Source organism: Mesoplodon bidens (genome assembly GCF_964165515.1).
Source record: "Mesoplodon bidens genome assembly, chromosome: 1".
In the NCBI taxonomy this organism is placed as follows: domain Eukaryota; kingdom Metazoa; phylum Chordata; class Mammalia; order Artiodactyla; family Ziphiidae; genus Mesoplodon; species Mesoplodon bidens.
The window spans coordinates 187133340-187150671 of NC_138176.1; the positions used below are offsets into that span (position 1 = coordinate 187133340).

A 17332-nucleotide genomic window follows, 5' to 3' on the forward strand; every position below is an offset into this window, starting at 1 on the left:
AATGCAAGAAACAGTTAACAAGGACCTAGAAGAACAAAATATGATTCAAGCATCGATTAAAAACACAATAAATGAAATGAAAAATACTCTAGATGGGATCAATAGCAGAATAACTGAGGCAGAAGAACAGATAAGTGAGGTGGAAGATAAAATAGTGGAAATAACTGTTGCAGAGCAAAATAAAGAAAAAAGAATGAAAAGAACAGAGGACAGTCTCAGAGACCTCTGGGACAACATTAAATGCAACAACATTCGAATTATAGGGGTTCCAGAAGAAGAAGAGAAAAAGAAAGGGACTGAGAAAATATTTGAAGAGATTATAGTTGAAAACTTCCCTAATATGGGAAAGGAAATAGTTAATCAAGTCCAGGAGGCACAGAGAGTCCCATACAGAATAAATCCAAGGAGAAATACACCAAGACACATATTAATCAAAGTGTCAAAAATTAAACACAAAGAAATCATATTAAAAGCAGCAAGGGAAAAACAACAAACAACACACAAGGGAATCCCCATCAGGATAACAGCTGATCTCTCAGCAGAAACTCTACAAGCCAGAAGGGAGTGGCAGGACATAATTAAAGTGATGAAGGAGAGAAACCTGCAACCAAGATTACTCTACCCAGCAAGGATCTCATTCAGATATGATGGAGAAATTAAAACCTTTACAGAAAAGCAAAAGCTGAGAGAGTTCAGCACCACCAAACCAGCTTTACAACAAATGCTAAAGGAACTTCTCTAGGCAAGAAACTCCACAGAAGGAATATACCTACAATAACGAACCCAAAGCAATTAAGGAAATGGGAATAGGAACATACATATCAATAATTACCTTAAATGTAAATGGACTAAATGCTCCCACCAAAAGACACAGAGTGGCTGAATGGATACAAAAACAAGACCCATATATATGCTGTCTACAAGAGACTCACTTCAGACCTAGAGACACATACAGATTGAAAGTAAAGGGATGGAAAAAGATATTCCATGCAAATGGAAATCAAAAGAAAGCTGGAGTAGCAATTCTTATATCAGACAAAATAGACTTTAAAATAAAGACTATTAGAACAGACAAAGAAGGACACTACATAACGATAAAGGAATCAATCCAAGAAGAAGATATAACAATTGTAAATATTTATGCACCCAACATAGGAGCACCTCAATACATAAGGCAAATACTAACAGCCATAAAAGGGGAAATCGACAGTAACACAATCATAGTAGGGGACTTTAACACCCCACTTTCACCAATGGACAGATCTTCCAAAATGAAAATAAATAAGGAAACACAAGCTTTAAATGATACATTAAACAAGATGGACTTAATTGATATTTATAGGACATTCCATCCAAAAACAACAGAATACATATTTTTCTCAAGTGCTCATGGAACATTCTCCAGGATAGATCATATCTTGGGTCACAAATCAAGCCTTGGTAAATTTAAGAAAATTGAAATTGTATCAAGTATCTTTTCCAACCACAATGCTATGAGACTAGACATCAATTACAGGAAAAGATCTGTAAAAAATACAAACACATGGAGGCTAAACAATACACTACTCAATAACGAAGTGATCACTGAAGAAATCAAAGAGGAAATTAAAAAATACCTAGAAACAAATGACAATGGAGACACGACCACACAAAACCTATGGGACGCAACAAAAGCAGTTCTAAGGGGGAAGTTTATAGCAATACAATCCCACCTTAAGAAACAGGAAACATTTCGAGTAAACAACCTGACCCTGCACCTAAAGCAATTAGAGAAAGAAGAACAAAAAACCCCCAAAGTTTGCAGAAGGAAAGAAATCATAAAGATCAGATCAGAAATAAATGAAAAAGAAATGAAGGAAACGATAGCAAAGATCAACCAAACGAAAAGCTGGTTCTTTGAGAAGATAAACAAAATTGACAAACCATTAGCCAGACTCATCAAGAAAAGAAGGGAGAAGACTCAAATTAATAGAATTAGAAATGAAAAAGGAGAAGTAACAACTGACACTGCAGAAATAAAAAAGATCATGAGAGATTACTATAAGCAACTCTATGCCAATAAAATGGACAACCTGGAAGAAATGGACAAATTCTTAGAAATGCACAACCTGCCAAGACTGACTCAGGAAGAAATAGAAAATATGAATAGACCCATCACAAGCACTGAAATTGAAACTGTGATTAAAAATCTTCCATCAAACAAAAGCCCAGGACCAGATGGCTTCACAGGCGAATTCTATCAAACATTTAGAGAAGAGCTAACAACCATCCTTCTCAAACTCTTCCAAACAATATCAGAGGAAGGAACACTCCCAAACTCATTCTACGAGGCCACCATCACCTTGATACGAAATCCAGGCAAGGATGTCACAAAGAAAGAAAACTACAGGCCAATATCACTGATGAACATAGATGCAAAAATCCTCAACAAAATACTAGCAAACAGAATCCAACAGCACATTAAAAGGATCATACACCATGATCAAGTGGGGTTTATTCCAGGAATGCAAGGATTCTTCAATATACGCAAATCAATCAATGTGATACACCATATTAACAAGTTGAAGGAGAAAAACCATATGATCATCTCAATAGATGTAGAGAAAGCTTTTGACAAAATTCAACACCCATTTATGATAAAAACCCTGCAGAAAGTAGGCATAGAGGGAACTTTCCTCAACATAATAAAGGCCATATATGACAAACCCACAGCCAACATTGTCCTCAATGGTGAAAAACTGAAACCATTTCCACTAAGATCAGTAACAAGACAAGGCTGCCCACTCTCACCACTCTTATTCAAGTTAGTTTTGGAAGTTTTAGCCACAGCAATCAGAGAAGAAAAGGAAATAAAAGGAATCCAAATTGGAAAAGAAGAAGTAAAGCTGTCACTGTTTGCAGATGACACGATACTATACATAGAGAATCCTAAAGATGCTACCGAAAAACTACTAGAGCTAATCAATTAATTTGGTAAAGTAGCAGGATACAAAATTAATGTACAGAAATCTCTGGCATTCCTGTACACTAATGATGAAAAACATCTGAAAATGAAATCAAGAAAACACTCCCATTTACCATTGCAACAAAAAGAATAAAATATCTAGGAATAAACCTACCTAAGGAGACAAAAGACCTGTATGCAGAAAATTATAAGACACTGATGAAAGAAATTAAAGATGATACAAATAGATGGAGAGATATACCATGCTCCTGGATTGGAAGAATCAATATTGTGAAAATGACTCTACTACCCAAAGCAATCTACAGATTCAATGCAATCCCTATCAAACTACCACTGGCATTTTTCATAGAACTAGAACAAAAAATTTCAAAATTTGTTTGGAAAAACAAAAGACCCCCAATAGCCAAAGCAATCTTGAGAACGAAAAACGGAGCTGGAGGAATCAGCCTCCCTGACTTCAGACTATACTACAAAGCTACAGTAATTAAGACAGTGTGGTACTGGCATAAAAACAGAAAGATAGATCAGTGGATCAGGATAGAAAGCCCAGAGATAAACCCACGCACATATGGCCAACTTATCTTTGATAAAGGAGGCAGGAATGTACAGTGGAGAAAGGACAGCCTCTTCAATAAGTGGTGCTGGGAAAACTGGACAGGGACATGTAAAAGTTTGAGATTAGATCATTCCCTAACACCATACACAAAAATAAGCTGAAAATGGATTAAAGACTTAAATGTAAGGCCAGAAACTATCAACTCTTAGAGGAAAACATAGGCAGAACACTCTATGACATACATCACAGCAAGATCCTTTTGGACCCACCTCCTAGAGAAATGGAAATAAAAACAAAGATAAACAAATGGGACCTAATGAAACTTCAAAGCTTTTGCACAGCAAAGGAAACCATAAACAAGACCAAAAGACAACCCTCAGAATGGGAGAAAATATTTGCAAATGAAGCAACTGACAAAGGATTAATCTCCAAAATTTATAAACAGCTCATGCAGCTCAATAGCAAAAAAACAAACAACCCAATCCAAAAATGGGCAGAAGACTTAAATAGGCAATTCTCCAAAGAAGATATACAGACTGCCAACAAACACATGAAAGAATGCTCCACATCATTAATCATTAGAGAAATGCAAATCAAAACTACAATGAGATATCATCTCACACCAGTCAGAATGGCCATCATCAAGAAATCTAGAAACAATAAATGCTGGAGAGGGTTTGGAGAAAAGGGAGCACTCTTGCACTGCTGGTGGGAATGTGAATTGGTACAGCCACTATGGAGAACAGTATGGAGGTTCCTTAAAAAACTAAAAATAGAACTACCCTATGACCCAGCAATCCCACTACTAGGCATATACCCTGAGAAAACCATAATTCCAAAAGAGACATGTACCAAAATGTTCATTGCAGCTGTATTCACAATAGCCCGGAGCTGGAAACAACCTAAGTGTCCATCATCGGATGAATGGATAAAGAAGATGTGGCACATATATACAATGGAATATTACTCAGCCATAAAAAGAAACGAAACTGAGCTATTTGTAATGAGGTGGATAGACCTAGAGTCTGTCATACAGAGTGAAGTAAGTCAGAAAGAGACAAATACCGTATGCTAACACATATATACGGAATTAAAAAAAAATGTCATGAAGAACCTAGGGGTAAAACGGGAATAAAAACTCAGACCTACTTGAGAATGGACTTGTGGATATGGGGAGGGGGAAGGGTAAGCTGTGACAAAGCGAAAGAGAGGCATGGACATATATACACTACCAAACGTAAGGTAGATAGATAGTGGGAAGCAGCCTCAGAGCACAGGGAGATCAGCTCGGTGCTTTGTGACCGCCTGGAGGGGTGGGATGGGGAGGGTGAGAGGGAGGGAGATGCATGAGGGAAGGGAAGTGGGAACAGATGTATATGTATGACTGATTCACTTTGTTATAAAGCAGAAACTAATAAAAAAAATAAAAAAAATAAAAATAATGTCCAAAGTGCCTTTTAAAACATTTCAGAATATATTAATTAAAAGACAAGTCAGTAATATCCTAGAGATTATTGTTTACATCACTTAAAATTTGTACATTAATGACATCCTAATTTTGAGATGACTTTTTAAATTAAGAAAGCTAACTGAAGGTGAAGTATCTTACCAGATGTTTTCATTAAAAAATGTTTTTGCACTTCTATGAAAATCTTCAAAATCAATTCAATAAGTACTTAGAGAGCAACTTCCTCAGGCTCAAGTGTTGTACTATGTGTTAATTCCTAAGGACGATTTGTAGAACGTTAAAATCCAAAAATGGATTCTGAAAAGTTTTGCCAGTTGCCAGGTTGGATTACTTTAAATCCATGTTTTAAAAATGCAAAGCTGTTCTAAAGGAAAAGTCTTTAGTAAAAACCTTTACTGTCTAAGTTTCCACAGATATTGTACCCTTTGAAAAAGGCAGCTTCAACAAGCCAAGGTCTTTCATTGTGTGCTTACTGAAACTTAAAATGTAAAAAGAAAAAAAAAATAAAAACAAGCACTTGGGGCCAAAAGAGGTCTTCAAAGATATTTAGTTAAGTTTCTTTCCTTTGGGAAATTCCCAAATTCTTCCTTGTATCCAAAATTTTTGAAATAACACAATCATTAATGTATTTTGTTGTCGGATTTGTTCACAAGACCATTTCCAGAAACTTGTTTTGAGATACTCTCCCTGCAAAAATGGGTCTTCAGTTACTTGAGAACTAACCCTGAAATTTTTGTTTTTCACAGCACTGTTTTAGAACAAGATTAGAAGCGCTGATCTATAGTATTTTGTCTACATATTCTTTTAAATTTTGGATTGCAATTTGCATCTCTCCCGTGGCTGCATGTTTCGCCGAAGTCCGAGTCAGTTGACGGTGTCAGACCTAAACTTGGAGTGGGTAATTTGAGACGGCGTTCCTAGGAGTTAGAATGAAGCCTGAAACGTTAGCAAGACACGGGGGTGGGATTAACGTCCAAAGCTCCGCACCGGTTCCCAACTGATTGGAAGGGACGAAGTGGGTGGAACCTTCTGACCCTGCCCCCCCCCCCCGCCTCCGTTGCTGGGGACGCTCCGACCAAGGCAATCGCAATGGATCAGGAAGAGGGGTCGACCACCGTGGACAATATAGTCACTCAATTCAACACCTATGAAGATTTCCTGGACTCGCAGGTCACTACACTGGACTTGTACTACCTGCAGGTAAGGGCGGCGGCCCCGCAGGGTGGCCACAGCTTCGCGTTCCTCGGTCCCTCCCGAGCCCCCGCGTCGTGGGGTGTTCGCCCCCTGGCGGTGGACCGCGGGAACGGCAGGCCCTGTAGTTTCCCGACTGCTGTACGGCGGGGCCTGGGTCCGTACGGAATTCGGGCCCCTGGCGTCCGTGACCCGGCACAGAGCCGCGTACGCGACCCGGCACAGAGCCGCGTACGCGCGCACGCGCGCACGCGCGCGCACGTACACTCGTTGCGGGGCCTGGAATGTCTGTACGGCGGCCTCCGTCGCCCCCCTCCTGGCCCGTGCCCCTTCCTGCGCCTTTGAGGAACGGGGCTGGATTCCGAGGCCCGCTGAGATCCTTCTGGGGGCTGCAATTCAGGTCTGACACTGTTTCTCTCTCCTTTGCCAGTTTGTACTAAAGAACAGAAGACAGTATCCTTCCAGGTGTTTCTGGTATATGCTGGGCATTTGGTTCCATGAACTTCCACCCCAAGCTAGTTGACTCAGAAAGCCCTTTAATTACGGGTACACGTTGCAGCTCCCTGGCATTGCAGGCATGAGCTGATTTATTTTTATCGAGTTGATTGTTCACAACTATTGTTGATAGTTAAAAAAAAAAATCCTGCAACACAGCAAAATCGGACGTAATTGGGATTGGCTACTGTCTTCCTCTCAGCAGCCATCCTCCGACCTGCTTCTTAAAGGTGTGGGGATGGGTGGGAAGCTGGTAGGGGGCGGGGGGGGGCGCGCGGAGGGATGGAGTTCTTGTGCTCTTCGGGGAGAACCAAGTTGAGCGGGGAAAATAATAGACTACGGGTCCTGAGAAGCAGGAGGTGGACGGTGGTCCCTAGAGCCCTGGTGTATTCCCAGACCAGGCCGACTAAATGGGCACTGACTTGGATTCTCCTGCCCTGGAACCATGCCACAGAGCCGCCAATTGCCCCTCTCTATTTAGGCCAGAAAGAACAAGGGCCTCTGTTTGGGCTCACACCACACCTGAGTCTGAGAAGGATTTGTATCCTGCAGCCAATCCCCAAACTCCTTATGAGCAACCACGTGATTCATCCATTTAGGGGACTGAACTTTTTGGACTCCAATGATCGTGTTCAAAGTGAGATTTTACTTCAGTGTGGATTCCAAGGTCTGAAAAGTGCTTATCCTCCAAAACACCTTCATGTTCTAGATAGGAACATAATTTTAAGGAACTAGAATCATCTAATTTTAGTCCTATCTCTGCTAAGAACAAGTTGTGTGACCTTGGACAGATAATTTGATCTCTCTGGAATTAACTGTTAAAAAAAGCCAGGTGGTATTTCCAACATATCTTCTGATTTCAGAAACAAGCTTTTTAATATTTTATACAGATAACATGTTTAAAATCATGAAGTTTCCGTTTTATGCCTTGCATGGGAGTCACTGCAATGAAGGGGAAATAGTAGTGGTGCCAAACAATGTTTGCATCTAAGGTTTTGAATATCTAAATAAACAAGAATGAAATATAGACAATAAATATCCCAATAGGCTATAATCATCTTTGTAGCACTTGTGGAAAATTGCCAAGCTTAAGCTTGATATTCTTAAGAAGGGTTTCAATTTTTTTAAAGGCAGAGTTTTTTTTTTCATGTGAATTAGAAACTAAAAGCATTAACGTTGATTAGGAGCGAGAAATTAATACTTTGTGTTTCATCAATCAGAATTTTAAAGGTCTGCAAAATGGAAAATGGTGACCATGTTTAGGCGAAAGGTAAAGAAATTTACTTTTAAATTTGGCATTGGTTAAGACAGTTGCTGTCAGCCAGCCTCTTTCATTGGCCACCTTAGCGCTGGCATGATGGGCACAGGGAGGAAGATGGAGGCTACACATGGGCCCAATAGGGTAGGCTCCCACTTGCCAAGGCTGATGTAGCTACCGCTACCTCAGAATGTCCAACTTGGATGACAGGCATTCGACTGTCAGCAAGCAAGTCGAATGCCTCCGATATAGCATCATTTTTCAAGGGAACCAACTAGCCACTTGGTGGCAACTAAAAGCATTGGGCCCCTTCAACTTTGGAAGGGTCAGCAATTCAGTGGGATAGGAACAGCCACATTTGGTAGTAATGGGTTTGCCTCTTCTGGCTATAGTCATAATACTGCTCTGCTACCTAATGGAATATTTTTTTCTCTTGGCTTTATTGAGATCTCATTGACATATAGCACTGCCTAAGTTTAAGGTATAGAGCATAATGACTTAACTTACATATTTTGCAAAATGATTACCACAATAAGTTTAGTTAACATCTGTCATCTTATGTAGATGAAAGCGAAAAAAAGAAAAAAATGGTGTTTTCCTTGTGATGAGAACTTTTAGGATTTACTCTCTTGGCAACGTTCAGCTCTACCACCCAGCAGTGGTAGCCGTCGTCATCAGGTTGTGCATTACATCTCCAGTCCTAATTTATACCTGGAAGTTTGTACCTTTTGACCACGGGCATCCAATCCCTTCTTCTGGTAACCACATATCTGATCTCTTTGAGTTTGTTTTTTTTGGGTGTTTGTTTGTTTGTTTTTAGATTCCACATATAAGTGAGATACAGTATTTGTCTTTCTTAGTCTGACTTATTTCACTTAGCATAATGTCCTCAAGGTCCATCCATGTCGTTGATGATGGCAGAATTTCCTTCTTTTTCATGGCTGAATAGTATTCAGTATGGCTGAATGGTACACCACTTTTCTTTATACATTGATCTGTTGATGGACTCTTTTGTTGTTGTTTCCATGTCTTGGCAGTTGTAAATAATGCTATAATGAACACGGGGGTGCAGATATCTCTTCAACATAGTGTTTCTGTTTCCTATGGATGTATTCCCAGAAGTGGAATTGCTGGCTTGTATGGTAGTTCTATTTGTAATTTTTTGAGGAACTTCATATTGTTTTCCATAGTGGCTGCAAGCATTTCCTTTTCTCCATATCCTCACTAGCATTTGTTATCTCTTGTCTTTTTGATGATAGCCATTCTAACAGGCTGTAGTAGTATCTCATTGTGATTTTGATTTTCACCCTACTGATTAGTGATGTTGAGCACCTTGTCATGTACCTGTTGGCCATTTGAATATCTTCTTGGGACAATATGTCTATTCAGATTCTTTGTCCATTTTTAAATTAGATTGTTTATTTTTCTGCTATTGAGTTGTATGAGTTTTTCTTTTTTTTATATTTTGGATTTTAACTCCTTATCAGATATATGATTTCCATTCCATAGGTGGCCTTTTCATTTTGTTGATCATTTTGCTGTGCAGAAACTTTTTAGTTTGATGTAGTCCCATTTATTTACTTTTGATTTTGTTGCTTATGCTTTTGGCGTCAAATCCAAAAAATCATTGCCTAGACCCTTCAATGAGCTTTTTTCCTGTTTTCTTCTATGAGTTTTACGGTTTCAGGTTTTACATTTAAGTCTTTAATCCATTTCAAGTTAATTTTTGTAAGTCATGTAAGATTTGGGTCTAGTTTCATTATTTTACCTGTGACTATCAAATTTTCCTAGCACCGCTTATGGAAAAGTCTGTCTTTTCTCTACTGAGTATTCTTGGTTCCCTTGTCAAATGTTAGTTGACCATATGCATGGGTTTATTTCTGGGCTCTCAATTATGTTCCATTGGTCTATGTGTCTGTTTTATGCCATTACCATACTATTTTGATTACTATGATTTCCTAATATAGCTTGAAATCAGGAATTGTGATGCCTCCCAGTTTGTTGTTCTTTTCCAAGATTACTTTGACTGTTTGGGGTCTTTTGTAGTTCCATATAAATTTTAGGATTTTTTTTCTACTTCTGTAAAAAAAAAATGTCATTAAAATCTTGATGGGAATTGCATAGCATCTATAGATGGGGTCTTATGGAATGACTATTTCATCCACAGGCACAGGGTCCTATTTACCACTGTGTCAGACTAGGGACCTAGGCTACAACAGAGGAGCTGTGGGAGTAAGGACCTGAACATGTGGTTCACTTTTAATAATATATTCAGAAACATTCAGAGCTGCCAGCAGATAGATCATTGGAATGGGTTGCTAAAAGCATAAATGAAGTGCCAATTTGGAGAGGATAGTTTCAGAGAATGGGTGCCATCCACCATGATACAGCATATACTTAGCATCCAAGATCTTTGCACTGAGCTTTGTTCCCTTTTTCTGGGAACTAAGAGGTTAAAGCACCTAACCCAAAGAATTTGGACTTTCTTTCCTCACTGGGGGCTCCGTGGGTTAATTGTCTTGGTACTAAATGGGGGAACATGCCATCAGGTGACTTGGTGAGAGTCAGTTGAATTAGAAGTTATAACACTTGCCTGGAATCTTCAGGGTACTTGTCTAGGAATCAGGAGGCAAGAAGAGAGTCACCATCTCGGCAAGCATAATTGAGCTTTACTGTCAGGAAAAGTTAGGACTTATAAAATCAGTCATGAAGAAATGTGTTTGGAATTCTGGTGACTCACTTGGATGCCTCTTGGTAATCTCTTTCTTAGTTGTGGTGGTAAATGTACAAGGGCAGCAGCCCAGACTTGAAAAGGGCATGGTGACCAGGGGTTCAGAGCCCTCAGCAATGAGGGTCTGGCTCACACCACTTGATATGCTACCAAGACCAGTAGAGGTGTTAGCTGAGGGTGAGGGGAATCTAGACTAGGAAGTAGAGGTAGGAGATGGTATTTGTGTGGTTCTGAGTCAAGCTGCAGCAGCGAGAGCTGAAGTTTACCCCAGTATCTTTATTCTTCTTGCATACATCTGAGTAGTCTTCAAAAATATATATATATACTTAATAAATTTTATTTATTTATTTATTTATTTATTTATTTATGGCTGTGTTGGTTCTTCGTTGCTGCACACTGGCTTTCTCTAGTTGCAGAGGGCGGGGGCTTCTCATTGCCGTGGCTTCTCCTGTTGTAGAGCGCAGGCTCCAGGGCACATGGGCTTCATTATTATACTACATAAATATTTTCATTATATGTAAATATATATATTATTCTTCATTTATATTTTCTACACAAAAGGTAATATTTATATCTTTCTGTAACAAAAAAAAATCGACATTAAATCTTGGAGGCCGTTTAATGTCACACTATATAGATCTTCCTATTCTTTATAAGTTGCTACATTGAATCCATTGTTTACTTAGGTTGGTCCTTTGGAAGTTCATTTTCCTTATTGCAATATCCCAAACAACAGTGAAATGAGCGTCTTTTGTACATCCTTTTTGTGTGCAGTTGTAAATGTATCAAAAAGTAGAATTGATGGGTCATAATAAACATGGTCAAAGTGCCCTCCAGAGTAGTCATTTACTCTCCCACCAGCATGTATGAGACACCTTTTCTCTCAGACAGTCACCAGCACTTGATATTGTCAACCGTTTTATTTTTTGTCAAATCATATGGTGAAAAAAAACTCTTTGTTTTAATTTTAATTTCTCTGATTATTAGTGAGGTTGACCATCTTTTAAATTTTTCCTGGCCATTTGCATTTCTTTTGCGAATTGCCTATTGCTCTTCCTTGATTCCCCCCGCCCCCGCCCCCAGCTTGTTTTTCAAACTTTCTTTCCTCTCTTCAGGCTCTTAGTGGATGACATCATCTCTCCAAATCAACAAAAAGAGTCAATCAGTCTGGAACTCTCTTCAGTTTTCTACCATGAAACTTATAAAACTACCTTAATTTCTGCCCATCCTCTCTTCCTTCCCACCTGTGTTAATGGTGTCTACCATGCATGGTGCCTTTCTGAATACACTGAATCTGGCATTTGAACACCCATTATCATTATAATGTTTTGGGAATTTTCCCAACTCTGCGTCCCACCTCCCTAAGGTAGAGGCAGAAATTCATTTTCTCAGTTTTCCTTGCTGCTAGTATATCTTTGTGTGACTTAGGCACTGCCAATCATATACACCTACATGAGACTGCTGTATAGGAAAAGAGTGACATGAGGAAGAAAACACCATGTAGAATCTATTTTGTATTGAATGAGGTGGTTGAGGCTCTTGACTTTCAGTTGATGCAGTGGCAGAAGTTCGGGCGTGTAATGTCCTAGGTCAACATGGTGAGTTGCAGTATATGTTTTCAGTGGTGGCAGTGAGGGATATTTGCTGAAATAGTTTGTATGGCTTAGAGTATTGTTTCTGGCTGTGTAGCCTTCAAATTTCACTTTCCCAGGGATCTTTTGAGCTATTGTATTTTAATAATTCCTTTTTATGCTTGGACTGACTACAGTAAACCCTGCTGTTTGCAATTAATAGGCTTGATCGATGATGGTCACTTGCATTCTCTACCCTTTCACTTCATGTATTTAGGGGACAACCTCTATTGATTAGCTCCTCTCACCTTTAATTCCAACAGTCCCTTCTGTGCTCAATGAGGTATCTCCGATTCTCCCCTCCATATCTGTCTTTTCTTCCTTTTTTGCAGTTATCCTTTTTGAATGAATTGTAAAATCCTTAATCTTCATTTCCTCCATCTTCCGTTTTTCAACCCACTGCTAGCTGGCTCCCATCTTCACATTCAATAGAAATTGTTCTTGCCATGGTGACAAGTGAGGGATGTGTCACTAAATCCAATGGACACTTTCTGGTTTAATCATTCAGTCTTCCATTGGAAGGATGGATTGGATTGTTTTACAACTAGAGGCAAGAAGATTTTTTCTGAAGCTTTTTAGGTATATTAAAAAAAGAAAATGTTGTGGCTTAAGTAGACACTGTGGACTTGTAGAGCCCTGGATATAATCAAGCTTGCTTCCTTCCTTGCTTCCTTCCTTCCCTCCCTCCCTCTCACTCTCCCACTTCCTCCCTCCTTCCTTTCCTTCCTACCCATCATCTGTCTATCCAATTTCCTTGTAAATATGAGATAGAATAAATCTATAATAGCACTAGGAGACATGAAAGGATGCTACTCTACAGGATCAGAAATTGTGCTTATTTCTGCTAAGTTAGAGATTGACAAGATAGAGAAAACCATAGCCCAAAATGAATAAATAAGAACAGTGTTGGGAAGGTAAAGCAGATTTAGAGAAAAGTCAGAGGTAACAATAATACAAAGAGCAAGAGAGAACCTATAATTGATTAAAGAAGTTAATTCTGCATTAGCTAAGCCAGAGGTGTATCCTATCCCCAGCATATACCTACAATGTTTAACCCAAGGATAAATGAGAGAACTGCTCTCTAAAAAAAGTGCCTAGCAAGGAGTCCTGGAGCAGGTAAAGGGGCTTGAGAGATAATCAAAACTAAGTGTGAAGTAGCTAGATAGTGCTAGAAGTCCAGAATAGATGTTGGAGAGGAGAAGAAAATCTGGAGAGAGTTACACTTGTTACCAAGTCCTTTTTATTTTGGTAATTAGGTTGGAAAGGGTGGGATTTACCCCAGACCGCCTTCCTTCTTCATGTCTGCATCCTCAAGTGGAGTCTGTACATTTCTATACTCTGCACTTTTACACATAACTACCTCGGTTCATCTATTCAGAGGAGAAACCAGTTAGGGAATCAGATCTGTATGACTATAGAGGGAATCCATGCTAATGACTTTGCTAATTACGCAGTTCTCTATTCATAACTATGTATTCCCAGATGTTTGAGGGAACACAAGAGCATGGAAGAGAGGGCCTAAGATGAATAAGGAGAACAAGTAATGTCAGACAAAACAAAACACTCAAAACCTTGAGGCAACTTTAAATAAATTCCAATTTTCTACCTTACAGGCATTTTAATATGTATAATATGAAGTCTGTAAGCAAAATAATAGACTGGTATGAAAAGGGAGCAATCAGAGAGCAAGAAAGAATTCTTAGATATTAAAAACTTGATGACATTTTTAAAAGAGGTAACTAATGGAAGGACAATGTCACTTTTAAAGGACAATTTAATGATCTGGAAGTTAAAGTTGATGTAATTACCCAGAATGCAGTAAGAAAAAAATGAGGAAAATAAGAATTATATGAAGAAAAGTATGAATAAATAATTCCAGGAGGCTCAATATTTATCTAATAGACATTACAGAAAGAAATTATACAGAAAATGAGGGGGATAAAATAATCAAGTAAATAACAAACAACAACAGAAATTCTCTGTGTTGGAGATAAGTGCAAGATTGTAAGTGCCCATCTTATAATCAGTTGCTTAGTAGGATGAATGAAAAAGATCCACACCTTGGCAGATAGTGGTAGAATTACAGAACTCTGAGAATAAAATGGTAGTTCAAAAATGATTCAAATTACATGACATCAAAATTAAAAATTTTTGTGTATTGAAAGACACCATCAATAGAGTCAAAAGGTAACCCATAGAATAGGAGGAAATATTTGCAAATTATATATCTGATAGGGGTTAATATCCAGAATATGGAAAAAACTACAGTTGAACAACACAAAAGCAAATAACCCAATTAAAAATTGGGCAAAGAACTTGAAAAGATGTTTCTCTGAAGAACGTACACAAATGACCAATAAGCACCTAAAAAGGTGTCATCAACATCATTAATCATTAGGGAAATGCAAGTCAAAACCACAATGGCATATCACTTCACACCCATTAGGATAGCTATTATCAAAAAAAAAGTAGAAAATGACAAGTGTTGGTGAGGATGTGGAGAGACTGGAACACTGTACACTGCTGGTGGGAATGTAAAAATGTGCAGCCATTTTGGAAATAGTATGGCAGCTCCTCAAAAAATTAGAAAGAAAATTACCATATGATCTAGAAATTCCATTTCTGGATACTATGTAGCCAAAAGAATTGAAAGCAGGAACTTGATCGGATATTTGTATACTCATGTTGATAGCAGCATTATTCACAATTGCCAAAGGTAGAAGCAACCCAAGTGTCTACTGATGGATGAATGCATAAACAGAATGTGGTATATATCTACAATGGAATATTATTAAGCCTTTAAAATGAAGGAAATTCTGAAACATGCTACAACATGGAAGTCTTGAGGACATTATTCTAAGCAAAATAAGTAGCCACAAAAAGAAAAACACTGTGTAATTCCACTTAGATGAGATGCCTAGGGTAGTCAAATTCACGGAGACAGAAAGTAGAATGGTCATTGCCAGGGTCTTGGGGGAAGGGAAGATGGGGAGCTATTGTTTAACTGGCACATAGTTTCAGTTTTGTAAGATAAAAAGAGTTGTGGTGATGGATGGTAGTGATGATAATGTCACAATAACATGAATGTACTTAATACCACTGTACTGTACACTTAAAATGGTTAGTTTTATGTCATGTATAGTTTACCACAATTTAAAAATAAATTCAGAGTGTCAGCAAATAACCTGTAAATGGGAATCAGCTTGATCCTAGACTTTGCATTCCTAATAGTGATTCCTAGAAGAAAATGGAGTAATATCTTTAAACTTCTTAGGAAATTTTACTTTGAGCCTAGAATTCTGTCCCTGGCTATATTCTGTCCCTGTTTGACCCCTGAGATTCTGTCTTACCTTGAGTTCTATCCTACCCCAGCGTGCTCTGTGCTGTGTGCCCCAAGAGGTTGATTTCTGTTGACTACTTCAACTGGACTCTTTACATTTGGCCAGTTGGGTTCAGCCAATAAGAGGTGCCAGTAAGAAATTAGAAGCCAGGAGGCTGGGCATTTTTTTTTTCAGACTCCTTCCATACTATGCTGCAGGTTAGCAGTCGATATTTTCTTCCACCAAGCCAAAATTCAGGGTCTGATAACACTGCCCTACAGCCATCTCCCTGTGTCCTATTAGTTGCTCCCTTCCCTTACCTCATTTGCATAGGTTAATGGCTACTTATACAGTAGCTTACTGTTGTTGCTAGCTGCAGGGTATTTCATTGTCCCACTTGGATTTCTCTTAACCTGGTGAATACCTTTGTAAATTAACTCAGCCATTCAGTTTCCTTCAGTTTCTCCATTTAAGTACATCATCTATTTCCTGCCTGGACTCTGAATAAATAAACTAATATTCAAATGGGAATGCAAAATGAAGAGTTTTTTGGGGAAAATCAAGAACTCATAAAACCACCGACAGATCTCTTCTGAATTCATAACTTGAGCAAATGCTTCATATATTTTTACACAGATTTTCAAATTATTACTATAAACTTGTATGTAGTTTTCTTTTATCTGTTGTTATGGCTCTTTTCTGATTTCTAAAATTGTTTGCGTATTCCTTCTTTTCCACCATAAATCTTGCCAAATGTTATCTATTTTATTGGTCTTTTAAAAGAATAAGCTCTTGAGGGACTTCCCTGGTGGTCCAGTGGCTAAGACTTTGTGCTCCCAGTGCAGGGGGCTCGGGTTTGATCCCTGGTCAAGGAACTAGATGGACATGCCGCAACTAAAGATCCTGAATGCCACACCTAAAGATACCGCATGCCGCAACTAAAGATCCCATGTACTGCAATGAAGATCCTGTGTTCCGCAACTAAGGCCCAGTGCAGCCGAATAAATAAATAAGTAAATATTTAAAAAAAAATAAAAAAGAAGAAGCTCTTGAAATCAACTATACTTCAATTAAAAAAAAACAGAATAAGCTCTTGGCTTTCATTAGACAATTAAAGTTGACTGGATTTGTATATTTTAATTTCTATTTTATTCATTTTCATAATGAAATGAACAATTTGTTCAGTTCTTTTTTATTAATTCTTTACTTCTATATCATTTTGGTGTATTTTGTTATTCTTTCTCTAGTTAAATGGTTAGCTGTTTATTTTCAAGCTTTCTTTTCTCTATTAAATGCACTGATGCAGTTTTTCCGTGTATTTTATTAAGCTTTCATATACGATTTCCTTGCCAAAATTTTTAAACTCTGTATGACAAAATATATCATAAATCAAAAGATAAGCAACTATCTGAGAATAAATATTTGCAAAATGTATACTCAACAAGGACTTGCTGTATAGAATATAGCTTTATAAATCAATAGTAAATAAAAAAAATCCAACAGAAAAATGAGCAAATTTAACAAACAGGTAATTCTTTTTTTTTTTTTTAATTATTTATTTATTTTTTAAATTTATGGCTGTGTTGGGTCTTCGTTTCTGCGCGAGGGCTTTCTCTAGTTGTGGCAAGTGGGGGCCACTCTTCATCGCGGTGCGCAGGCCTCTCACTATCACGGCCTCTCCTGTTGCACAGCACAGGCTCCAGACGTGCAGGCTCAC

The 17332-nt window shown here is 38.3% G+C and overlaps 1 protein-coding gene across 2 annotated transcripts in view; it reads left to right on the forward strand.

The window, feature by feature from the left end:
* Positions 1 to 6078: 6078 nt before the first annotated feature.
* CFAP299 (cilia and flagella associated protein 299) overlaps positions 6079 to 17332 on the forward strand; it is a gene marked incomplete at its 5' end in the record, with an annotated part of 640072 nt that continues 628818 nt past the window's right edge. For both annotated transcript variants that reach the window (XM_081232737.1, XM_081232738.1), the window contains one exon: positions 6079 to 6189. In XM_081232737.1, coding sequence (XP_081088863.1) covers positions 6079 to 6189 — 111 coding nt within the window. The remainder of the gene's footprint in view (positions 6190 to 17332) is intronic.